Here is a 26,392-nt window from a genome sequence, read left to right on the forward strand (position 1 = left end):
AGTTATTCAAGTCACAGAAAAATGATGTAATTTTAAGCTGTGAAACTATGGATGGCAGACTTGTGTGGTGGGGGGTGGGGTATATTGGGGTTTGAACTCAGGGCCTGGGCACTGTCCCTGAGCTTCTTTTGCTCAAGTCTGCCACTCTACCACTTGAGCCACTTCTGGCTTTTTTTATTTATGTGGTACTGAGAAGTCGAGCCCAGGGCTTCATGTGTGCTGGGCAGATTACCACGAAGCCACCTGCCCAGCCTTTGAATCTCTTCTTTCACAAAAGACAGTGGGGGCTTCTGGGAAATACTCACCACTGGCTTCATGACGGCCACTTCTTCAGATCCCACTCAGCTATATGAGAAACTGAAACAGACACTAGAAACTGCCTTTGCTAAAAGACACTGACACAAAAAAAAGTATTCACACCTCACTTCAGCCTACAAATGTCCAAAGGCTGATGAACTAAAAAGCAGGAGAAAAGGTTAGCAAACCGACTCCATTTTGTATGTCTTTGCTTAGAGTTCTCTGCAGTCAGGTGGTAGCCACCTTTGTTTTGATTCCAGGAAGAACAAGACTGATGATAAAAATCTTGTAACAAGACCAAAAGAAATGTATTCTTGACAGGCACCAGTGGCTTAAACTTGTAAACCTAGCTACTCAGGAGGCTGAGATCTAAGGATAACGGTTCAAAGCCAGCCTGAGACTCTTCAATTAACTACTCAAAAAAAATGGAAGTGGGCTGGGAAGGTGGCTCAGTGGTAGCATGCTTGCCTTGCAAGCATGAGGCCTTGGGTTCCATTCCTCAGCATCATATAAGCAGAAAAAGCTGGAAGTGGCACTGTGGCTCAAGTGGTAGAGCCTTGAGCTGAAGAGCTCAGAGACAGTACCCAGGCCCTGAGTTCAAGCCCTACAAACAACAACAACAACAAATTGTACTTCATATAACTTATGACTTATGTGACTTATACAACTGTATATAACATATAACTGTAACCCCTCTATACATCTTTTTTTTTTTTTTTTTTTTGGTCGGTCGTGGGGCTTGAACTCTGGGCCTGGGCGCTGTCCCTCAGCTCTTCAGCTCAAGGCAAGCGCTCTACCACTTGAGCTACTGCGCCACTTCCAGTTTTCTGGTGGTTTATTGGAGATAGGAGTCTCACGGTCTCTCCTGCCCGGGCTGGCTTTGAACCGCGATCCTCAGTCTCAGCCTCCTGAGTAGCTAGGATTACAGGCGTGAGCCACCAGCGCCCGGCTCTATACATCATTTTTAAACTGTAATCCTGACAAGAGTTTGACCTTTGTGCTGTGACCAGACCACACCTAGCCAACCCTGAAATGATCCATAGGGCTGTCCATACCTGTGACCAGGACTGCTTTATACTAGTGCATATCTCTTCCCTCCCAATTCTTCCTTTAAACCTAAAGCTCATGAGAATACTCTAAAAATGGGTTAAAATGCTTACTGTACCTGTTCCTACGGTAGGTCGGTGCCTGTATCCTGTAATCTCCTTTCTCTTCCCTTCACCACTACTCATTTTTATTTGGTATTAGAGCAAATGTCATGAAGAAGCCTTGGAGTTGGGCCCCTGCCGTAGGTCACATTATATTGGAGGGTAGTTCTTTTACTTAAGAGAAACTGCTTTGTTGTTGTAGTATGCTCTGATGCTGGCAGCTTGGTTTATCTCCTGTTGACTCTATCACTAGCTTGGATCCAGAAGCCATGGTGAAGGGTGGACCTACACCACATAGGTTTTGGGAAGTAACATTATGATTATAAATGATCAAGTCACTTATGACCCACTTCTCAGAACTTACATCCACAGTTAAGCTAAGCTTGACTGTCTACCTCTATCATCTGCACACCAGACAGCAAGAAAGTGAATAGGCCAAGACACACAACGGTACTACAAAATAATACTGAATAAAGGACTCCTGAATCAAAAGAATAGGTCAGGGCTGGGAAGGTGGCTCAGTGGTAGAGCGCTTACCCTGAATGCATGAGGCCTAGGTTTGATTACTCAGCACCACATAAGCAGAAAAAGTGGGAAGTGGCACTGTGGCTCAAGTGGTAGAGCGCTAGCCTTGAGCTGAAGAGCTGAGAGACAGTGTTCAGGCCAAGAGTTCAGCCCCCACAACTGACCAAAAAAAAAAAAATAGGTCAATATGATTTCATATATACACCATTCCCAAACTACTTTGCAGTGGACTTCATAGGTTGATGGTAATACTATGAAAAAAAGCAAGGATATACTTGTAAAAAAAAATCAGGATAATGGCTACTTTGCAGGTGGAAAGGTGGAAGAGAGAATAGGAAAGAATAATGAGGTGAGATTGTTTGGTACCAGTAAGGCTCTATTTCTTCAAACTGGCTGTTCACTCTCTGTTGTTCTTCAAGCCTATCTTCATTTTCTCAGCATCAATTTACATTTCATAATAGAAAAGTAGTGTGTGAGCCTGTATGTTTAAGCCCCTAGCCTGGTTCATTTGTTCCTCCACGTCTTCTTTGAGGCTTTCCAGTCATTGGCACCTGGAAACCCTGAGATTCAGTTTCATAATGGAGATTTCACAAGATACTCAAGCAAAGTGCTTTCCGGGTTGCCCAGTGCAGCCCATCTAACGCTTTGTATCTTCTCTTGTTCCTGGAATCTTTCATCTAAAAAACCCCCCAGAAAACCACTCACCCCAATCTGGCAAAGTTCACTATTATAATTCAGTGCTGTTGGTGATAAAAATCAGAAATCTTCCATTCTTTAGATGCTTACACATTTATTTCCTTTGTAAATATTTATTTCATTTCATCATGTGTCAAGATCCCAATTGCATTATGGTGATTTCCAGACCTTTTTAAAAAAAAAAAATTTAAGTTCTCATCCTTCCCTAATTACAATGATTTATTCAGCACCTGCCACATAGAGATGTGAGACAATAACAATTGCACATTGTTGATACTTTAGGAAAATAATGACTAGTAGAGTATTTAACTTATGTCATGTAATGAGAAACACAATGATATACAGTGGTGGATGGTATGTTGATTCCTCTGTTGGCTTTTAAACAGTAGCAGTGAGTCATACAATATTACTGGTGTTGATATTTCATCATGACAGTGTTTCTTTTCCTTTTTTTCTTTTTGTCAGTTGTGGGGATTAAACTCAGGGTCTAGGCACTGTTCCACTACCCAGCTAACAGTTTTTTCATATTGAAGGAAGATTTTTCAACTCATAGCAGTCTGGTAGTCTTCCCTAATACCTCCTTTGTTTCCTCCAATCACATTTATAATATGTAAATCCTAAATCCATTTCCTTTCCTACAGGTGCAGCATAGTAATATAACTGGAAAAGGATGTTCAGTAAAATAGTGACAGTCTTCACCCAGCTGTCAAAGAGTTATCACATAGAAGAAATAGATTCCTTCTTTAGGGCACAGAGGAGGACAGCCAGATAGAAAATTCAGATAAACAAACTTTCCCTCAAAATTAGTAGGAATTTTTTGTTATTGTTGGTCATAGGGCTTGAACTTTGGGCCTGGGCACTGTCCCTCAGCTCTTCAGCTCAAGGCGAGCACTCTACCACTTGAGCCACAGCACCACTTCCAGTTTTCTGGTGGTTAATTGGAGACAAGAGTCTCCGGGACTTTCCTTGCCCAGGCTGGCTTTGAACCATGGTGCTCAGATCTCAACCTCCTGAGTAGCTAGGATTACAGGCTTGGGCCACCAGTGCCCGGCTTTTATTTTTATTTTACTTATTTTTTTAATTTTTTTTTTTTTTTTGCCAGTCTTTGAGCTCAAACTCTGGGCCTACACGCTGTCCCTGAGATCCTTTTGCTCAAAGCTAGTGTTCTACCACTTGAGCCACAGAGTCACTTCCAGCTTTTTCTGTGATTAATTGGAGATAAGAGTCTCAGGGACTTACTTGCCTGTCCAGGCTGGTTTCGAACCACAATTCTCAGATCTCAGCCTCTTGAGTAGCTAGGGTCACAAGCATAAGCCACTGGCACCCAGCTAGAAGGAATTTTAAAGGATTATGTAAAAAGAGGAAGAGTTTACTTTGAAAAGTGATCTTAGAGTCCATAGTTGTATAACTGTTGAGATTGTAGAAATGGAACTGCATTGTAAGTTCTATGTCATTTCAGTTAAAATCCCAGAAAGACTTCCAAGTAGAATGTGGATAGTGGCATGTGGGTGTCCACTGTAAATTTTGGCTTTCCTGTAGATGTGAAATATTGTATAATAAAATGTTAGAAAAGCACTACAAAAGGTGACAAGATTTCAAAGTCCCCAAAGTAGGACTATTTGTTCGTAGATACTTGTTTTTATCACCAATGAGATTAAGTTATATGATCTGAAATTTCAATATGGTAATTATCAAGAAATGGGATGCCCAGTGCTGACTGGTCACAACTATAATACTGTTCAGTAGACTGAGCTCTGAAGATCATGGTTTGAAGCCAGTCCAGTTAGAAAAGTTCTTGAGAATTTTTTTTTTTTTTTTTTGCCAGGCCTGGGCACTACTCCTGAGCTTCTTTTGCTTATTAGCACTCTACCACTTGAGCCACAGCACTACTTCTGGCCTTTTGTGTTTTTTTTGGGGGGGGGGGTCTGGTCGTGGGGCCTGAACTCTGGGCCTGGGCGCTGTCCCTCAGCTCTTCAGCTCAAGGCTAGCGCTCTACCACTTGAGCCACAGCGCCACTTCCAGCTTTTTTCTTTTTGCTTATGTGGTGCTGAGGAATCGAACCCAGGGCCTCAGGCATGCAAGGCAAGCGCTCTACCACTTAGCCACCTTCCCAGCCCTGGCCTTTTGTGTTTCTGTGGTACTGAAGAATTAAACTCAGGGTTTCATGCATGCTAGGCAAGCACTCTACCACTGAGCCACATTCCTAGCCCAAGTTCTTGAGACTCTTATCTACAATTAACCACCCGAAAGTCTGAGGTAGAGCTGTAGTTGAAATGATGGAGTGCTAGCCTGAAGCGAAAAAGTGCAGGGATGGTTCCCAGGCCCTGAGTTCAATCTCAAGGACTGGTACAATAAAATAATATACCCTATGGATAGAGTTGTTCCCCAGCTCCCTGTTTTACCTCAGGTCTCAGCTGGCTGAGGGGACTTGCCTTGGGTGAAAATGATGAGAGGCCTAGGGGGCATGCCATTCCCCACTGCTCTGGGTCTTTTTGGCCCCAGGAAAACAGGAGGTCCAGCTACTGCAGGGCTTTTGGCCTGGACTTGAAAGACAATTGGGATGGACCAGATGCCAAGGACCATTCCTTCTACTCCCAGTTCTGCTTTTTTGTTCCGGAAAGTCATTGAGCTTCATCTCTAATTCCAGAGCTAGGAGTCAGACTATGTGTGAAAGGTTATCTGATGGGGAGCAGATAGAGAAAATGTAAGAGGGATTGTAGCAAGGCTTGGGGAAAACAGGCCACACAGTTTGCCATGTCTGCTCTAGGAAAAGGCAACTCGCGTTTGTTGAGTCCGGGTTCTGGAAGATGCCCTAGAGCCCTCCAGAGACTTTTCACATTAAATCTGGAAAAGGATACACGTCTGGGTGGCTACAAAGAATTTAGGTAGACAAAGCCAGGAGGGTATGGGAAAAGGAGTTTTAGGTATATGAATCTGTCGGTGAAAGAATTGTGATAAAACCCCAAAATATCATTTAGGACTATTTCTCAAACACTGTTTAATAAAGCTTGGGGAGGGCTGGGAAGGTGGCTCAGTGGTAGAGCACTTGCCTTGCATGCATGAGGCCCTGGGTTTGATTCCTCAGTACTACATAAGCAAAAAGAAAAAAGCCAGAAGTGGCACTGTGGCTCAAGTGGTAGAGTGCTAGCCTTGAACTGAAGAGCTGAGGGACAGTGCCCAGGCCCAGAGTTCAGGCCCCAGTCTGGCCCCCCCAAAAAAAAAAATCTTGGGGAACAGATTGTCTTGTCTCAAACTGCCACCACTAGCTACACTGGACAGTCAACTGCTAGAAATACAGAAGGTCCAAGAAGGAATGGGTTTGCAGTTGAAATTTATTATTTATTTTGGTCATGGGGCTTGAACTCTGGGCCTGGGCGCTGTCCCTGAGCACTTCAGCTCAAAGCAAGCACTCTACCACTTGAGCCACAGCGCCACTTCCAGTTTTCTGATGGTTAATTGTAGATAAAGGAGTCTCACGGACTTTCCTGCCCTGGCTGGCTTTGAACTATGATCCTCAGATCTCAGCCTCCTGAGTAGCTAGGATTACAGGCGTGAACCACCAGTGTCCAACCTAGAACCCAGTTTTTATGGGTTAAGATGGGGGTGGCATCATTAACTTTCTTGCCCCAGGTGGCCTTGAACTATGATTCTAATTGCCTCCTGAGTATCTAGGATTACAGGCATGAGCCAGTAGGCCTTTTTTTCCCCTCCCATTTTGCAGTACTGGAGTTTGAACTCAGGGCTTTGTGTTTAGTAGGCTGATATTTTACCAGAAAGCTCAGTCTCAGAGTACACTTAATACTTGGGCAAACAAGCAAGACCAGAGAAAGTTTCTTTTCTTCCCCCCAACTACATGTTGCAGCTTAGTGAGAAAGCCACAGCATGATGCAAAGAAAGTATTTGGTACGGGCACAGTGGCTCACGCCTGTAATTCTAGCTGCACAGGAGACTGAGACGTGAGGATAGAGGTTCAAAGCCAGCCCAGGAAGGAAATTCCATGAGATTTTCTCCAAAAAGCCAAAAATGGAGATGTTGCTCAAGCTCCATTCATTAATAGTGTTTGTCTCTAAATTCTGAGCTCCCATGCCCTATGCCTCATTTTCCCTGATCTGTTGTGCCTCAGTCAAAAAAAGTTGCACACTGAAAGTCCTTTTAAAAATATTTTATTTGGTAGCACGTTTACATATGTACACACACACACACACACACACACACACACACACAGGTTAACGGTAGTAAATCCTACTTAGGAGGCTGAGCTCTGAGGACCATGGTATGAAGCCAGGTTGGGCAGGAACTTCCATGAGACTTATCCCCAATCAATTACTAACAAGCTCAAAGTGGAGCTGTGGCTCAAGTGGTAAAGCAACAGCCTTAAGGGAATAAAGCTCAGGGACAGCGCCCAGACCCTGAGTTCAAGCCCTAGGACTGACAATAAAGAAAAACAAAAATGTAAGCAAAGAAAAAGAAACCATAAATTCCAGGAAATTTGTAGGAATTATTTTCTGGAGTGAAAATAAACTAACCACATTCTGAAGATGTGTTCATCAAGATGAACCAGCAACCACATTGGCCCACGTGGCTTTCTGAACAAAAAGCCAGGTGAGACAAGGCAACCTGCCAGTGTGCCTACCTTCACCTTAAACCCAGCCTACATGTGTTCTTGAGTTCAGGAATGCACAGCAACTTTTCAATAACACTCAGAATTGCCTGTGTAGACAAGCATGTTGCTTCTCTTGTGCTGTCCCTCAATTTCCTGGAGGAGTAATAGTAATTTAGTCCTGTAACAAAGGCAGGACTTTTTTTTTTTTTTTTTTTAATGTAGCTCAGGATGACCTCAAACTCTTGGATCATCTTACCTCAACCTCCAAGATCTGTGATTTCAAGAGTGTGCTATTGGTAGCCGGGTGCTGGTGGCTCACGCCTGTAATCCTAGCTACTCAGGAGGCTGAGATCTGAGGATCGCGGTTCAAAGCCAGCCAGGGCAGAAAAGACCATGAGACTCCTATCTCCAATAAACCACCAGAAAACCGGAAGTGGCGCTGTAGCTCAAGTGGTAAAGCGCTCGACTTGAGCTGAAGAGCTGAGGGACAGCACCCAGGCCCTGGGTTCAAGCCCCACGACCGACAAAAAAAAAAAGAAAAAGTGTGCTATTGTTACCCCTTCAGAATACAGATTTCTAATATAGACTCTGACCTAGAAATCCAGATACATTCTAATAACTTTCTAATAGGATCCAATTAAGTGGAATGAGAGATAACCCAATGCCAAAATACATTTATTGGTTTACTGTTTACAAAAGAATGATTGGGGTTGGTGATGTGACTTAGTGGTAGAGTGCTTACCTAGCATGCATGAAGGCCTGGGTTCAATTCCTCAGTACCACATAAACAGAAAAAGCCAGAAGTGGTGCTGTGGCTTAAGCACTAGAGTGCAAGCTTTGAGCACAGAGAGGCTCAGAGACAGAGCCCAAGCCCTGAGTTCAAGCCCAGGAGAGGCAACAACAATAACAAAAAAAAAAAAAATCAATTTACAAATCCTCAATGTAAAAAAAGTTCAATACAAATGTCTGTCTCTCTAAGAAAGCATACCAATCTTAGACACACAGAATGGAGTGAACCTTCAAGCTAAATAGAAGCCCAGAACCACTGCTCTGTTAGAAAATGGACAAAACTTTCTGAAAGTATATGAAACAAAAATGAAAAAAACAATTCTGATGAACGGACTAAGCATTTGAAATTCAAGCATAAAATTAATACATGGGTGAAGTTGTCAGACATGTTTTATCATTGTTTTTGTGATAGGGTTTTGCTTTGTAGCCAGGCTGGCCTTAAACTTGGTATCTTCTGCTTCATCTCTAGCCTCCCCAGTCCTGGAATTACAGGTGCACCACTAAGGACTAAACTAATGACTAAGAGTTTTACAAAACCTTCCTAACCAGTCTAAGAGGGAAAAGAAAACTTCACCAAATCAGGCCCTGGTGGCTCATACCTGTAATCCTAGCTACTCAGGAGGCTCAACTCCATGGATCACAGTTCAAAGTCAGCCTGGGCATGAAAGTCTATGAGACTTATCTCCAATTAACCATTAAAAGGCCAAAAGTGAAGCTGTGGGTCAAGTGGTAGAGAGCCTTGCGCACAAAAGCTCATGGACAGCTCCCAGTTCCTGAGTTTAAGCCCTAGCACCCAAAAAAAAAAAAAAAAAAAAAAGAAAAGAAAGAAAACCTCACCAAATTAAAAAACTAGATTTTTTTCTTGATATTAAGCCTAAGATATTTTCCCCTTTCTCAAGTCATTTAAACCTGAATTATGAGAAGTAATTTACTCTGGCCACTGTGAACATTTCTGCACAGTGACATAATCAGATATTTTACTGCTTTCATTATTTAACTTATCCATTCCCACTCTAGACCAAATATCAGGAATGTGTGAGTAAGCATGAGGATGTCATTTTTCCTGGAAGCTTATGAAGATATAACAAACATACAGCATGAGAAAACTTAGGCATTGAAGAAGGCCAAAGATAGTAGGGAAAGTGAGCCAGGTACCTGTATGGTACCTGCTTCAAAACAAACTCCAAGCCCTAAGTCCCATGTGTGTCTGAGTGTGTGTGTGTGTGTGTGTGTGTGTGTGTGTGTGTTTGTGTACACATTACTGGGGTTTGAACTCAAAGCCTTGCGCTCTTACGCCCATCTAAGGCAGATTTAGAGATGGATTCATCCAGGATTCTGTCTTCTCCAACGCTGGGCAGGGAGGAAGTGGGGAAGTCACAGCTCTTTGGAAAGGAGGACCAGCGCCACTCTGTGCCACCCTGGTTTCCTGAGGAAGAGGAGACACTGAAACATCTTGTTTTGTGCATGTGAGATCCTCCTTACTTTTCACCATCAGAAGCTGTTCAATCTCTTCTTTCAAAGAAGAACTTGTCTGAAATGCATTCTTGGGGATCATCAGGCCATCTTCCTGCGTGTTCCTCTGGTCCTCGGGGCCAGCGAGTGTATTACTGGCATCCTTGCTGGCTTCGCCTTCTTTTGTGGGAAGCTGAAACGGAACTTTTGTTGTTGCTTGCTTAGATTCTTTCAGCGACTTCACATGCTTTTGAAAATCACGAGATATAAAACTTGGAACTTTCTCTACCTTAGAATTTTTACAAACTAAGAGGCCTTGGATTTGTTCCTCCTTTCCTGCTTTCTCTATTACTGATGGCTTTGGATGAAGCACTGTCCTTATTAGGAGTCCCTGTGCATTTACTCTGTATTCTTTTTCTGCTCTCTCTCTGCGTTGCTTCTGGAAGTCCTTTAGTAGTAGGAGTTCCTCTGGAAGCTCCATACATGTGGGCTAAGAAAAGAAAAGGAAAATAAGTTTATGTGAACTACATTTCTGAATAGAGTCCTTACAATTACTTCCATTATACCTAACAATAAAAAGGCAAGTGCATTGGTTCAATTGTGTTCACACAGCCCCCTCTAGTGGCAGAAAAGGGGTCCTGAAGACACACCCACAGAGATCCCCTACCTCTGTGCCTACAAGCTGGTCTGCAGACCCTTCCCGATAGGTGTTCAGGTACCTATCCACCAGGGTGGTTAGGTCTGACATCATCTCATCCAGAAGTACCAAGCGGAGGGGGAGAAGGTAGGTCGCTTCCAGGGCCAAAATTTTCAATAAAGCATGTGGAAGAGGTCTTGTGAACCACACTTCCGGATTTTCCTAGAAACAATTTTTTTTAAATGAATAGTAAATAAACTTTAGAGAAAGTAACTGTTGAAAGGTTGCTCAATCACATCATGGCTGAACACGTGCACTCAAGTGTGCACGTGTACACACACACACGTACACACACTGGCACAAAGAATATTCTGACAATGCTTGTGTGCTGCTTTCATGGTACCCATCTATCACTCCTCTATATAACAGGCTACTAGTCCTTCTCAGAAAACACTAGAAAAAAATTGCCCTCAAACAGAACCCCCTTTAATACTCACCAGGAGCCTGTGTCTTTCTTCGAGAAAAGAGAGGTGTTTAGGGGCAACTTTAAGGTGTCTGACTAAACTCTCCTGCAAAGTGCTGATGCAGTTGGGAAGAAAGCCACCCGTTTCCATGGAAAACTGAAGGACATCTGCTACCTGTGGTATCAGAAAAAGACAAACAAACCAGTCAAATGAACACACACAGAACACTATCTCGTGACCAAAATTATTTTGAGAGAGAGAGAGAGAGAGAGAGAGAGAGAGAGAGAGAGAGAGAGTGTGTGTGTGTGTGTGTGTGTGTGTGTGTGTGTGTATGCTCTACCACTTGAGTCACAACTCCAATTCTGGCTTTTGTTTTTTTTGGGTCCGGTCATGGGGTCTGAACTCTGGGCCTGGGCGCTGTCCCTCAGCTATTCAGCTCAAGGCTAGCACTCTACCACTTGAGCCACAGCGCCACTTCCGGCTTTTTTCTTTTTTGCTTATGTGGTGCTGAGGAATTGAACCCAGGGCCTCATGCATGCAAGGCAAGAGTTCTACCACTGAGCCACCTTCCTAGCCCATAATTCTGGCTTTTTGGTATTTGGAATCTCACAGACTTTCCTGCCTGGACCAGCCTGGAATCATGATCTGCAGATCTCAGTCTCCTGAGTAGCTAGGATTGCAGGCTGAATCCTGAGTGCCTGGCTCACAGTGTCCTTCTATTTGTTTGGTTTGAGACAGCGTTTCACTGTGTGGCTGAAGCTGGCTTGGAGCCCACTATGCAGCCTAGCTTGAGCCTCTCGCTTTAGGCTCCCCAGTACTTGCACTGCAGGGTTGGGCTACCACACTCATGATGTAAATATTCTTTTAGGGAGGCAGATGCTGGGCGCCAGTGGCTCATGCCTGTAATCCTAACTACTCAGGAGGCTGAGATCAGAGGATCTGAGTTTGAAGCTAGCCTTCGCAAGGAAGTCCAGACTGGGCTGGGTATGCAGTTCAATGGTAGAACACTTCTCTAGTATGCACCAAGGCTCAAGAAAAGGAGCCCTAAGGCACTATTGAACTATTTCTTTACATTTTGGGGTAAGCAAAGCATAGAAGTAGTTCATACAGTGGCAAAGCACAAGCTTAGCACTTAGCCAACTTAGCAAGTGAAGGTCCTAGGTTAGTGCCTAGAAGAGAAAGAAAGAAAGAAAAAAAGAAAGAGGAAAAGAGAGAGGGAGGAAGAAAGAGAGGGGGGAGGGTAGGAGGAAGGAAAGAAGGAAGGAAGGAAGCAAGCAAGCAAGCCAGCAAGCCAGGAAGCAAGGAAGGAAGGAATGCAGAACAACCTACATGCCTTGAGCAGCATATGTGGAAAGGCAGGGATGTGATTTTTAGTCTGTCCCCAACCTGCTTAAGTTCCTAAATGCTATAACGTATAGATCTTGTTTCCTTTTTTCTTATTTGACAAACTCTAGAGCTAAGAAAAAAAAACATATTCCAAAGTAAGTTTTTTTTTTGTCCGTCGTGGGGCTTGAACTCTGGGCCTGGGTGCTGTCCCTCAGCTCTTCAGCTCAAGGCGAATGCTTAGCACTTGAGCTACAGCGCCACTTCCGGTTTTCTGGTGGTTTATTGGAGATAGGAGTCTCACGGTCTCTCCTGCCCGGGCTGGCTTTGAACCACGATCCTCAGATCTCAGCCTCCTGAGTAGCTAGGATTACAGGTGTGAGCCACCAGCGCCTGGCTTCCAAAGTAAGTTTTGTGGTTGTTTTTTTTCCCTTTTTTGCCCATCCTGAGCTTGAACTCAGGGCATGGGTGCTGTCTCTAAGCCTCTTTTGGCTTGCTCTCTACCATTTGAGCCACAGTGCAACTTCTGGCTTTTTCTGAGTATTTTATTGGAGATAAGAGGATCATGGACTTTCCTGCCCAGTCTGGCTTCGAACTGTGATCCTCAGAGGTCAGCCTCCTGAGTAGGTAGGATTACAGATATGAACCACCAGTGCCTGGCCTATTCCAAAACAATAGGGGCTTTTTGTCAGTGTTTTTATATAGTATACAAACATCTTATATCAGAATGTGATACCAACACCAACAAACAAACTATTCATCAGACCAGGATTATTTTCAACCAGGACTTATACACACTGGTTCAGATCCAGACCCTTTCACATACCTGTGTATCGAAGACATTATTCAGCATGATTCCATACTGATGAGAGAGGCAATCAGAAAGCCAACGACAGTCATGGATTACCTAAGGAGCCAGAAGACGGAGACAGAGCAATCAGAACCTGGCTGGTCACCTTATTACCTGGGGAATGGCTTCCACACTCACCTTTAAAATTCTTTTGTCTTCCAGTATCATCTGAAGTCCATTGTTGAAAGCACGACTTCCCAAAAGGAAAATGTCAAATAAGTATACTCGGCTATTTGTGGCTACCTATGATAGACAATATCATAGGCTAAATAACTGGAGAAGGAGATCTGAGGATCAAGAGTACAAGACGTGGGACAAAAATATTTAACATCTTCACAGTTGATCAAACAAGAGACATCAATGATTCCTAGGGAAACACAGGTTTAAATCGATCTTAAGTTAAAAAAAAAAAAAAAAAAGACACAATGAGCTTGGTTATGGTGCAATGGTCCAGACCATGTGTGAGCAGAGCCCATGTGTGAGCAGAGCCCATGTGTGAGCAGAGCCCATGTGTGAGCAAGAGTTTAACACCCAGCACTCCCACACACAGGACAAAGCCACTGAGATTTTCGGGGAGAGAAAAGGATAAGTAGGTGAATTAAGACTTTTATTGCCAATAGTCACAACTTAAACCACTTTTACCCCTGCATTCTAATTGCAGTATTGTGAAATACAAATTTGGTCTTCCTGCCAGGTGCTGGTGGCTCACGCCTGTAATCCTAGCTACTCAGGAGGCTGAGATCTGAGGATCATGGTTCAAAGCCAGCCTGGGCAAGAAAGACTGTGAGACTCCTATCTCCAATAAACCACCAGAAAACTGTAAGTGGCGCTGTAGCTCAAGTGGTAGAGTACTTGCCTTGAGCTGAAGAGCTGAGGGACAGTGCCCAGGCCCAGAGTTCAAGGCCCATGACCGACCAAAAAAAAAAAAAAATTGGTCTTCCTCCTGTATAGTTTCTTTTTTTTATTTTTTGGGTCCGGTCATGGGGCCTGAACTCTGGGCCTGGGCGCTGTCCCTCAGCTCTTCAGCTCAAGGATAGTGCTCTACCACTTGAGCCACAGCACCACTTCCAGCTTTTTTCTTTTTGCTTATGTGGTGCTGAGGAATTGAACCCAGGGCCTCAGGCATGCAAGGCAAGCGCTCTACCACTGAGCCACCTTCCCAGCCCCCTCCTGTATAGTTTCTAAGCCAGAGTCTCCATGGTGATGAGCATCCTTTGTATACGCTGCTAATGAGATACCTGGTAGTGCTATAGAACTTTGGAAGGGAGAAGGTGGGGGCTGGCCAAAGAAAAGACCAAGGTATGATTAGAACAGTGGAACTTTTTTTTTTTTTTTTGCCAGTCCTGGGGCTTGAATTCAGGACTGGGCACTGTCCCTGAGCTTCTTTTGCTCAAGACTAGCACTCTACCACTTGAGCCACAGTGCCACTTCTGGCTTCTTCTGTGTATGTGGGTGGTACTGGTAGGCAAGCACTCTACCACTAAGCCACATTCCCAGGCCCATGAGACTCTTATCTCCAATTAACCACCAGAAAACTGGAGTGGTAGAATGCTAGTCTTGAGTGAAAAAGCTCGGGGAGAGTGCCTACACCATGAGTTCAAGCCTGACAACTGACAACAACAACAACAAAAAAATCAGGAGGCTGAGATTTGAGGATTGGGGTTCAAAGCCAGCTTGGGCAGGAAAGTCTTATCTTGAATTAACTATCACAAAGTTGGAAGTGTAGTTGTGTCTCAAGTGGTAGGGAGTTAGCCTTAAGTAAAAAACTCAGTGACAGTGCCTAGGCCCTGAGTTCAAGCCTCAGGGCAAGCACAAGAGAAAGAGAGAGAGGGAACTAGTAAATCTACAGTTATTTCAAAACAAGTTTTGAAAAAACCCATTTACCTGAAGCCAGCAGAGCTTCCCATGGCGACACACATTGGCTCCCTCTGCAGCCACGCTCAGGACACTCTGCTTTTTGATGTGAAGCATCTGGAAAGAGAAGAAGCTCCAGGGATCAAACAATGGCACAGAGACATCGCCAATGGCAACTACAATCAAAAGACCATGTCCTTCAATGTACTAATCTGATGAGTACAAAACAGTACTATTCAAAATACTGAAACTTCCTACAAGGTGAATGAACTTTGAGAATATTATGCCAAGTAAACAAAGCTGGTCAAAGAAGATCACCATGATCCATGCATGTGCAACATCCTGAATAGGCAAATCTATACAGAAAGAAATTAGTAGTTGCCAGCTGCTGGGGATGGGTTGAGTGAGATGGCTAAAAGGTTTCTTTCTAGCTGGGCGCCGGTGGCTCAAGCCTATAATCCTAGCTACTCAGGAGGCTGAGATCCTGGGGATCTGAGTTCAAAGCCAGATCAGGCAGGAAAGTCCATGAGATTCATATCACCACCAGAAAACTAGAAGTGGCACTGTGGCTCAAAGTGGTAGTGTGCTCGCCTTGAGCAGAGAAGCTCAGGGACAGTGCCCAGGCCCGGAGTTCAGGCCCCATAACCCGCATAAACAAACAAGTAAATGAGTAAGTCTAAATCAGATAATTTCAGACTTTTCTCTGAAACTGGCTTTTCAGCTCAGTCAAATAGGACTGGAAATGCTTATAGTAATTGCTAAGCACGTAGGAGGGAGTTGGGTAAGGAGACTTGCAGGCCCAAGGGACAGCAGTGGTTGCCGAGTAGCACAATGGCCACTGCCCATCAGTACAGGACAGTAACACTGTGACAGAAAAAAGATGATTCACCCAACTGCTGAACATACCTGGTGTGCCTCCCAGCCCTTCCTTTCCACCTCCCTGTTCTTCCACTATCAGGAATGCTTTAGCCTCAGGCCCTTTGCATTGCCTAATTCTACTTTTTTTTTGGTCGGTTGTGGGGCTTGAACTCTGGGCCTGGGCACTGTCCCTGGACTCTTCAGCTCAAGACTAGCACTCTACCACTTGAGCCACAATGCCACTTCTGGTTTTCTAGTGGCTTATTGGAGATAAGAGACTCACAAACTGGGCTGGCTTGGAACTGTGATCCTCAGATCTCAGCCACCTGAGTAGCTAGCCACCAGCACCCAGCTCTAATTCTACATTTTGAAAATTCTTCACCAAGCAATAGAGTCACATAGCTCACTCCCTTACTTCCTCCAAATCCCTGTTCCAAAGTCATCTCTCCAGAGAAGTTGTCTCGATCAGTCCCACATAAAATAGTACCTCCCTGCACTATGCATTCCTAACTGTGCTCGGTTTTTCTTCATAGCAATTATTTCCCACTTTTGCTAGGCACTGATGGCTCATGTCTATAATCCTAGCTACTGAGGAGACTGAGATGTGAGTACCAAGGTTTGATGCCAGCCCAGGCAGGGAAGACTGTGAAACTCTAACTCCAATTAACCACCCAGAACAAAGTAGGAAGTGGAGAGTGACTCAAGTAATAGAATGTTAGCCTTGAGTGAAAAAGCTGAGGGACTGTACTCAGGCCCTGAGTCCAAGCCTCAGTACCAGCAGACAAATACACGCATGTGCACACACATCCGCACACACACAGAATGTAAGCTCTTCTAAGGGCTAGAATTTTGTCTCAATTATTGTTTTACTCCACATCTTAGAATAGATTGACATATATTAATTCCATCAAGTTAGTAAGAACAACACCACAGAACTGTTTTTTTTTGGTCATGGGTCTTGAACTCTAGGCCTGGGTGCTGTCTCTGAGCTCTTCAGCTCAAGGCAAGCGCTCTACCACTTGAGCCACAGAGCCACTTCCAGTTTTCTGGTGGTTCACTGGAGATGAGAATCTCATGGACTTTCCTGCCTGGGCTGGCTTTGAACCACGATCCTCAGATCTCAGTCTCCTTAATAGTTAGGATTACAGATGAGAGCCACCAGTGCCTGGCTCAACACCACAAAACTTACAATGAAAGAAATGAAGGAGACACAGACAGAATACCTGTGTGGAACCAGGCCTGGGAAGGACAGAGAGCAATACTTACCGCAGCACCAAACTTCTGTTGGAACTGATCAATGACTGTGTATGTCACTTCCTCTTCCTCTATGAGAGAAGGAAGCCATAAATTCACTCCCATCCTTGAGAAGACAATGTTCCTCCCTCTAATCTTGGTCAAATTCATTATCATCTGTGTCAGTCTCTCATGCAGTGCACACTAATAACTGCCAGCCAGTTTGTCAATTAATACCAAACAAGAGCCTCATCAGTTTTTTTCCTGTGCCTGTCTTGGGGCTTGAACTCAGGGCCTGAGCACTCTCTCTGAGCTTTTTTCACTCAAGGCTAGTGGCTCTACCACATAAGCCACAGCCCCACTTTCAGTGTCTTGTGAGTAGCTGATTGGAATCTCGTGGACTTTCTTGCCTAGGCTGGCTTTGAACTGTGGTCCTCAGAGCTCAGCACCCCCAGTAGCTAGGATTACAATGTGAGTCACTGGTGTCTGGCTCTACCAAATTTTTTAAATTGGATTTTTTTCTGGTCTTGTCTTTTCTGGTACTGGGGATGGAACCCAGGATGTTGCTCTTGCTAGGCAAGCGCATTGCCACTGAGCTATATCCCAGCCCTCTACCATTGTTTTGTGTGTGCCAGTACTAAGGCTTGCACTCGGGGTTTCACATTCTCACTCGGCTTGCTTGCACAGAGCCAGCACTCTTCCACTAGAGCCATGCCACCAGACCACAGACCAACATTTGGGGAGTTAGCTAGTGATGGAGTCTTGCAGACTTTTCTGCCTGGACTGGCTTCAAATCTTGATCCTCAGATCTCAGCCTCTTGAGTAGTTATGATTATAGCCATAAGCCAGCTACCAGACTAATAATTCATTTCTCAATGTTTAGTGTGTTCATCAAAGAAATACAAAGAAATAAAAAACATTACTAGAAGCACATGGAAATGAAAGTACATCTTACCAAAACTTTTGGGTCACAGCAAAGGCAGTACTAAGAGGAAAGTTTATACCTGACTGCCTACATTGAAAAAAAACAAATCAGAGAAACCTGTACAGTGTCTTATACCTATAATCCCAGCTACTCCAGAGGTGAAGATACGAGTATCATAGTTTGTGGCTAGCTCAGGCAAAACGGTATTGGGATCCCATCTCAAAGGACAAGTCAGTCATGTTGGAGCATGTGGGGTGCGACTCAGAGGTAGGTTAGCCCCAGGCAAAAGCAAGATCCTATCTGAAAAATAGCTAAAGCAAAAGATGGGGACATGGTTCAAGTGGTAGAATACTTGCCTAACAAGCAGGAATCCTTGAGTTCAAACCTAATTCCACTGGGCTGGGAATGTGGCTCAGTGGTAGACTAACTGCCTAACGTGCATGAAGCCTTGGGTTTGATTCCTCGGTACCATCTAAACAGAAAAAGCCAGAAGTGGTGCTGTGGCTCAAGTGGTAGAACACTAGCCTTGAGCACAGAGAGGCTCAGGGACAGAGCCAGGCCCAGAGCTCAAGCCCCAGGACTGGCAAAAAAAAGAAAGAAAAAAAAAAAAAAGACAAACCCAGCACCACCAAAAAATACTACTTAGACATTGGTGCAGACAAAATTCCATGAACTTTTTTTTTTTTTTGGTCGGTCATGGAGCTTGAACTCTGCGCCTGGGTGCTGTCCCTCAGCTCTTCAGCTCAAGGCTAGTGCTCTACCACTTGAGCCACAGTGCCACTTAAGGGTTTTTCTGAGTTGTTTATTGGAGATACAGGTCTCATGGTCTTTCTTGCCTGGACTGGCTTCAAACTGCCATGTTCAGATCTCAGCTCCTGAGTAGCTAGGATTACAGGCCTGAGCCACCAGTGCCGGGCTCATGAACTTTTTTTTTTTTTTTAACCTGGGCTAGCCTTAAACTTCAATCCCTCCCCCCGCCCTCATCTCTGCCCCTCAAATAGAATCATAGGCTTGAGTCCTCAGACTCAACTAGGTATTGCCTTTTTTTTTTGTCAGTCCTGGGGCTTGACCTCTAGGCCTGGGTGCTGTCCCTCACCTCTTCAGCTCAAGGCTAGTGCTCTACCACTTGAGTTACAGCGCCACTTCTGGTTTTCTGGTGGTTTATTGGAGACTTTTGTGCCCAGGCTGGCTTTGAACCGCAATCCTCAGATCTTAGCCTCCTTAATAGGTAGCTAGGATGACAGGTGTGGGCCACTGGCACCCAGTGGTTTTGCCTTTCTGAGTAGGAACTCAACTGTTGAGAAAAGGAAGGCAAGAGATCATAAATGGGGGGCTGGGAAGGTGGCTCAGTGGTAGAGTGCTTGCCTTGCATGCATGAAGCCCTGGGTTCAATTCTTCAGTACCACATAAGCAGAAAAAGCCGGAAGTGGTACTGTGGCTCAAGTAGTAGAGCACTAGCCTGGAGCTGAAGAGCTCAGGACAGTGCCCAGGCCCAAAGTTCTGGCCCCATGACTGGCAAAAAAAAAAAAAGAAAAAAGAAAATCACAAATGGGATTGGATCCAATTTTCAAAAGTCTCTGCAAAGCAAAACAGACAATGACCATTTGGTAAATATTTGTTGTGCAAAACTAGCAAACTTCATACTGCCAAAATGTCCACTTCCAAAAATTACATACCAAAAGAATAAATAATCCAAATAATAAATGGAAAATGAATCAAATAGCTCTAGAAAAAGTGCAAGTGGCCAATAAATACAAAATGTTCAGTATCATTAATCATGAAACAAAAATCAAACAGAGATTCAGTCAGATGGCCATCATTAGAACAAACAATAACGGCTGGGCACTGGTGGCTCACACCTGTAATCCTAGCTTCTCAAGAGGCTGTGATATCAGGATCATGGTTTGGGTACTAAAGTCCATGACACTCTAATATCAAATTAACCACCAAAAAGCTGGAAGTGGTACTGTGGCAAAAGTGGTAGGGTACTAACCTTGAGCAAAAAAGCTCAGGGACAGCGCTCAGACCCTGAGTCCAAGCCCCAGGACCAGCACACACACAAAAAGGCAATGTTACACCGGGCGCTGGTGACACATGCCTGTAATCCTAGCTACTCAGGAAGCTGAGATCTGAGGATCCCTGTTGAAAGTCAGCCTGGGCAGGAAAGTCTGTGAGGCTCTTATCTCCAATAAACCATCAGAAAACTGCAAGTAGTGCTGTAGCTCAAGTGGTAGAGCGCTCGCCTTGAGCTGAAGAGCTGAGGGACAGGGCCCAGGCCCAGAGTTCAAACCCCACGACCAACACACACACACACACACACACACACACACAGTAATAGAGAGTGAATTTGATCAAGTACACTATAGGCATGCATGGATGGCACTGTCACAAGGAAACTCCTTTGTACAATTACTATATACCAATTCAAAAAAATACAATGCTGAAAAGAAAGAGTCTCAGTGAGGGGTGTCCTAGATACCCTAGAGTTGCAAAACTACCTTATCCACATACTTACCTTCTTGCTCAGCATCTGGCAGCAGCATACTGAATGTAGTTACTCATTTATCTTATGTATCATCTGTCTCTTGTGCAGAGCCCAATGCCTGGCACAAAGTATCCTTTACATAGCAAATAAGCAACTGAATCAAGATGCTTATCTAACTGAGGGCCTAGGAGCAATGGCTCCACTGAGCCTCTCTTTTGCCAACTGCAAAGAGTTCTGAGCCCCAGTGAAGAGCCTAGAATTGTTCACGCCTATAATCCTAGTGACTCAGGAGGCTGAGATCTGAGGATCGAGGTTCAAAGCCAGCCCAGGCAGGAAAGGTCATGAGAACTCCTATTAACTACCAGAAAGCCAGAAGTGGTGCTGTGGCCCAAAGTGGTAGAGCAGGGGCTGGGAAGGTGACTCAGTGGTAGAATGCTTGCCTTGCATGCATGAGGCCCTGGGTTCGATTCTTCCAAACAGAAGCAGAAAAAGCCAGAAGTGGTGCTGTGGCTCAAGTGGTAGAGCGCTAGCCTTGAGCTGAAGAGCTGAGGGACAGCGCCCAGGCCCAGAGTTCAGGCCAACAACAACAACAAAAAAAGTAGTGGAGCATTAGCCTTAAGCAAAAGAGCTCAGGGACAGTGGCCAGGCCTGGAGTTCACGCCCTATGACCACCACAACCAACAACAAAAAAGCCTAGATTTTCTGTGTCAGTGCTCACCTGATGGACTGTATTTGAGATCACTGAGCAGAGAGGTAGTCAGCGCCTCCGGTGGAGGTGATACAGGTTCACATATGTTTAGGTCTTCATCTTTCATTTTATCCATCCTGTCTCTCTCAGTGGTTAGACTATCCTTACCAAAACAAAAACAAAAATAAAAAACCAAAAACAACAACCATGAAATGAACTTGTTACTGGTTACTGTCTACAGACAGCTTTTGCCCCTCATTTCACAGCAAGGACTGTGTCCCCTCATTAAATAGGGGTTCATTCGTCCACTGCTTCCAGTCTCAGCTGGAGGGTGCTCGAAGAATGCACTCATGTTTTCCTTCTCATTTCTATTTCCCGAGGTCATTTTAGGTATCAAGCATCTAACAGATGTTAAGTTAAGTCTAACCTCACGTGTGTAACTGGAAAACCTCCTCACACAGAGAATGATGCCATCATACCTAATGGAAGATATCTTTTCCCCCGCTGCACCTTGCTCCACTTCGTCCAGTAGTTCCACTGAAAAAGAAAGAGATGGTTTCCTACAGCTTCCATGTGGAAAGCAATCATCCACCCCACCCCTTACATCCAGCTTGACTATGCAAAGCACTGGAAATGTTACTCCCCAGAAGCCCTCCCCAGCCAGCAAAGTACAGGACCAAACATGACTGTCCAAAGTACTGCAAATGCCCAAGATGACAGCCCTGCCTTCCTGGTACTTTTATTTTGCCTCCAAGTTGCCTTGTGATCATTCGCCCTAGCTCTAGAGATTTGTTCTTCTCAATCTTCCTGCAACTTCTTGCACATTATAGACTGCTAGAAGGCTTTCTCTTTAATCACTCACAGATTTGAGGGGTATGAAATAGGAATGGCATATACTTGAGTTATGTTTTCTAAAACTCCAAAAGAATTCAGGAATCTGAGACATTTGGTCCTAACTTTTCAGAAAAGGGGTAAAAGGGATAGGGAACAGATGTTGAACCTGTGATGACTTGTGTGTGTGTGTGTGTGTGTGTGTGTGTTTGCATAAACATGCATGGGGCTTGAACTCAGGGCCTGGGGGCTGTTCTGACTTTCTGTGCTCAAGGCTAATGTTCTACCACTTGAACCACAGCTCTACTTCCAGCTTTGTTTTTTTTTTTTTTTTTTTTTTTTTTTTGTATTTTATTGGAGATAAGGAGTCTCACAGACTTTCCTGCCCAGGCTGGCTTCAAACTGTGATCTTGAGCAGCTAGGATTATAGACATGAGGCACCTGACTCTATGATTTTTTTTTTTTTGTCAGTCATGGGGCCTGAACTCTGGGCCCAGGCGCTGTCCCTCACCTCTTCAGCTCAAGGCTAGCGTTCTAACAATTGAGCCACAGAGCCTCTTCCGGTTTTCTCGTGGTTAGTTGAAGGTAAGATGTTCTTGCTTGGGCTGACTTTGAATCATGATCCTCAGATCTCAGCCTCCTGTGTAGCTAGGATTACAGGCGTGAGCCACTGGCGCTTGGCAGTGATGTTTTAACTAGCTTATCAAATAAGACCACCTGTCTCTTTTCAGTTTCCTGACTCTGCTTACTGACTGTGTCCCTAGTGCCAAGCACCAGCAGACCTCACATTGGAAATCACAATGATTCCAATTCCATAAGACTGTTCTGAACAGCTGGATGCTGGTGGCTCACACCGGTAATCCTAGCTACTCAGGAGGATGAGATCTGAGGATCACAGTTCAAAGCCAGCCTGGGCAAGAAAGTCCGTGAGACTCTTATCTCCAATAAACCACTAGAAAACCAGAAATGGCACTGTGGCTCAAGTGGTAGAAAACTTGCCTTGAACTGAAGAGCGCAGGGACAGTGCCCAGGCCCAGATTCAAGCCCCACGACCGACCAAAAAAAAAAAAAAAAAGCAAGACATCTTGTTTTATTTCAAACATTGGCAAGAGGCAGAAAAGAGACAAAAGAACTCCTGCACTCCCAATACCAACGTTCAGAGAACAGAGACGCTCACCATTTATGATCTCATGCCCAAAAAACAGCTTCACTCCTGGGGTGCTCCGGCCACTCTCCACATTCTTCACTGTTACAAAAGCAATTCACTTGGTTAATAAAAAAAGTAGTATATCCCTAAAACGTTAGGAGAATATGATGACAAATTTCTGAAGTCTGAGTTTTATTTTGTTTTGTTTTTTTGTATCTCCAAATTGCTGGAGGAAAATGGCTCAAGTCTATAATTCTAGCTACTCAGGAGGAAGAGATCAGAGGATCATGTTTTGAGGCCAGCCTGGGCATAAAAAGTTGAAGAGACTGCATCTCCACCAATGTCTGGGCTTAATGGCATGTGCTGGTTAGCTCAGCTATGTGTGGTGGTGGGGTGGAGGGAGAAGCACTATGTCTGGGCTCAGGGGTATATACCTGTCATCCATCCTCCACAACATGGAAAAGCATAGATGGCAGCACAGATACAAAGGAGCTGTAGGAAAAGGGCCTGCCCGGCAAGTGCAAGGCCCTGAGTTTAAACCCCAGTACCACCAAATACAACCAACCAAAACCAGAACCAAAACACCTGATGATTTTCCTCAAGGAAGGAAGAGTCAGTAATAAAACCACAAAGCTTCAGCTTGGAAGCAAAGATGATCAAGAGCAAAGTAAAATTCAGAAAGGTCCTTCTAAGAGCAAATAAAAAGAGCACCAACAGTATACTGAATTTAAAATTCTCCCAAGAACATTCTAAGACCTTGAGCCTGAGGACTATTTATTATATTGCTATTTATATATACTCTATGTAACTACAGAAAAAAAATTAGGAAAGGCAATTACTTCTAAAGCCACTATGATAGTTCATATTAAGTTCAGGGTCAAGCCAGGCACTGGTGGCTCATGCTGTAATCCTAGTATTGAGGAGGCTGAGATCAGGGAATTTCAGTATGAAGCCAGCCTGCGCAGGAAAGTCCAGTGAAGTCTTATTCCCAATTAACCACCAAGAAGCTGGAAGGACAGTTATGGCTCAAACCAGCCTTGAGTGAAAAAGCTCAGGGACAGTGCCTTGAATTCAACCCCCCATTTTTAATTTTTTTTTTTAATGCTCACCCCGGGGCAGGCATTTCATTATCTCCATTACAGAGGGATCTGGAGCTCAGAAAATTTGATAACTAGCTCAGGGTTTTGCAGTGTTGGTGAAAAGCAGTTGGGATTCAAATGCAGGCCTCAGTCTGCTGAAGTAGTGGGAGTATCACCCTGTCTGACTTTTATGACAATCTCTGTTCTTATTAGACTTTTTTTTTTTTTGGATGGGGGGGCCTTTTATTACTATATATGTCTTACTGCTTCCAAGTCAGTAATTTCTTTTCTTTTTTTTCTTGGTCATGGGCCTTGAACTCTGGGCCTGGGCGCTGTCCCTCAGCTCTTCAGCTCAAGGCAAGCACTCTACCACTTGAGCCACAGCACCACTTCTGATTTTCTGATGGTTTATTGGAGATAAGAGTCTCACAGACTTTCCTGTGCAGGCTGGCTTTGAACTGTGATCCTCAGATCTTAGTCTCCTGAGTAGCTAGGGTTACAGGCGTGAGCACCGGTGCCATGTCCAAGTCAATAATTTCTTAAGAACTCTGACAAATAGAACAAAACCTTTCTTCAGGACAACCATCTTGTTGGGATCCACGTGCTGGAGCACACCCTGGAAGACTCCAGACACCAAGGTGAGTTTCACTCTCCTCCACAAAATCTGATTGAGGAAATGGTAGTCACTGCTGGGATCCATTTTCTTGGGTTCCAAAAGCAGTCTGCAAATTATCTTCCTTAGGCATCCAAACTCTTGAAAATTAAAGAGATTCATGATTAAGAAAAAAAAAGACTATTTTAGGAGTATAGTTATTTTTCCTTTCCCTGCATATGTGAAGGATAAGAATATGAATATGAATTCAGATTTTTGTTCCTTTTAGAAAACTAGTGAGAAAATGGCCTTAGCAAATACCATTTCTAATCCACATAGAGGAACTGAACTCTGCATGACTTTGGGCAAATTGAGGTTGGTTATTTGTCTGAAAAGTGTGCCCAAGTTTGCTTTTCTTTCATTGCTAAATGGAATAAACTGGCCTTTTCTGGTTGTTGTTGGTCGTGGAACTTGGACTCCGGGCAGGTGCTCTTTAACTCAAGGCTACTTCCTCCACCACTTTGGCCACAGTACCACTTCCTATTTCTGTTGGTTAATTGGAGATAAGTGTCTGAGTAGCTAAGACTACAGGTGGGAGCCACTAGTGTCCGGCTTTAAACTGGCTTCTTACTGGAACATATGTAAGAAATAAAATTTATGCCCAGTGCTGGTGGCTCATGCCAGTAATCCCAGCTCCTCAAGATCTGAGTGAGGATCACAGTTCTAAGCCAGCCCGGGACAGGAAAATCCACGAGACTCTTACCTCCCAGTAACCAGCAAAAAGCCACCAAGTGAAGGTGTGGCTCAAGTGGTAGAGCGTTAGCCTTGACCACAAGAGCCACGTGGGTGAGACCACATTCAAGCTCACACTCACACCCTCCGCATACACAGAGCCAGGACAACAAAATGCAAACACTTTTCCCTTTTCCCCCCGCCCTGTGTGTGTGTGTGTGTGACACAGCTGTTCACTCTGGCTTGGAAGTGTCCATGTAGCTGAGGTTGGCCTCGAACTCACAGTCCTCCTAACCTCAACCTTCCAAGCTCTGGGCCTGACAGGCACGCCCCATCCCACCCAGTCCAAATCCCTCGCTGTCGGGTACTCGGCGATGCTTAAGTTACATGGTGGTGGTGGGGGGCGATCTCCCCCAACCCCAAGAAAATGCGGGAAACCCGAACCTTGCTTTCAGCCAAATGGTACCGAGTCCCTCGAACTTCGGCGAGAACCACAGGAACCGCCGCCGTCGAAAGGAGTGGTTTCTGGGCGCTCCAACCCGCTCGACGGCGGTTACCGCAGCACCGCCCCGAAGGACGGCGGTGGGAAGCGCGGGGCCGCCGCCGCCGCGCTCGCCCCAGCGCGGGGTCGCGTCCGAGGCGCGGACCGTCCCGTCCGTCGAGGCGCTGCTCCCCCGAGCGGCCAATCGGCACGCGGCCGACTCCCCGGCGCCCCCGTGCGGCCAGGCCGAGGAAGCGCAGGGGCGGCGGAGCACGCCGCCCGGCGCCCAGCTCCTTAAAGAGGATACGCCCCAGGATTTTCTCCACGCGGAGTTTTCTCTGTCTGTCTCTTCGCACTCTGCCAGCTCGCATCGGAATCCTGTGGAAAACCAGTTAGTTTCGTTGTCTGCCTGCCGCCGCTTACCGTATTGGAAAACGGCGGGTCGGCGGGGTTGCCCTTTTAAGCGCGGTCTCTCGAGCGGCCACGGCGTTGGCCCTTTAAGACCGGTGGCGGCCGCGGTTCCGGAGGGCGGGGCCTGCGTCCAGCTGGACTCCCGCAGGCGCTGGAACTCCCGGCGTCGACGTCGGCTCCGGCGCGGGGGGCGTGTCCTCGCTTCTGATTGGTTCGTCTATCTCCCCGCCCCCTTCCTGGGTCCCCTCCCGGGTCCGCAGTAGGAAACGCTGCCCTCTCTCCCTCCGTGACC

General features: G+C 45.2%; 1 protein-coding gene across 3 annotated transcripts; it reads right to left on the minus strand.

Annotated features, from left to right (window-relative positions):
* Positions 1-6,828: 6,828 nt before the first annotated feature.
* Positions 6,829-26,345, minus strand: Exd1 (exonuclease 3'-5' domain containing 1). Of its 3 annotated transcripts, none has more exons than XM_070005835.1 (12): positions 26,113-26,345; positions 24,452-24,637; positions 22,836-22,904; positions 21,307-21,364; positions 20,858-20,985; positions 16,763-16,821; positions 14,669-14,755; positions 12,923-13,027; positions 12,761-12,841; positions 10,645-10,785; positions 10,178-10,369; positions 6,829-10,000 (listed from the first exon to the last, which is right to left on the minus strand). In XM_070005835.1, the coding sequence occupies exons 2-12, from the start codon at positions 24,582-24,584 to the stop codon at positions 9,359-9,361; spliced, it is 1,695 nt and encodes a 564-aa protein (XP_069861936.1). In that variant the 5' UTR covers positions 24,585-24,637; positions 26,113-26,345; the 3' UTR covers positions 6,829-9,358. The 3 variants fall into 3 exon arrangements, with proteins under 3 accessions (XP_069861936.1, XP_069861935.1, XP_069861937.1); XM_070005834.1 differs by lacking the exon at positions 26,113-26,345 and adding an exon at positions 25,653-25,855; XM_070005836.1 differs by lacking the exons at positions 22,836-22,904; positions 24,452-24,637; positions 26,113-26,345 and having other exon boundaries at positions 20,858-20,990; positions 21,307-21,363.
* Positions 26,346-26,392: the final 47 nt, after the last annotated feature.

The sequence above is a fragment of the Dipodomys merriami genome, unplaced genomic scaffold (assembly GCF_024711535.1).
Source record: "Dipodomys merriami isolate MVZ:Mamm:240054 unplaced genomic scaffold, mDipMer1.0.p SCAF_69, whole genome shotgun sequence".
Classification (NCBI taxonomy): domain Eukaryota; kingdom Metazoa; phylum Chordata; class Mammalia; order Rodentia; family Heteromyidae; genus Dipodomys; species Dipodomys merriami.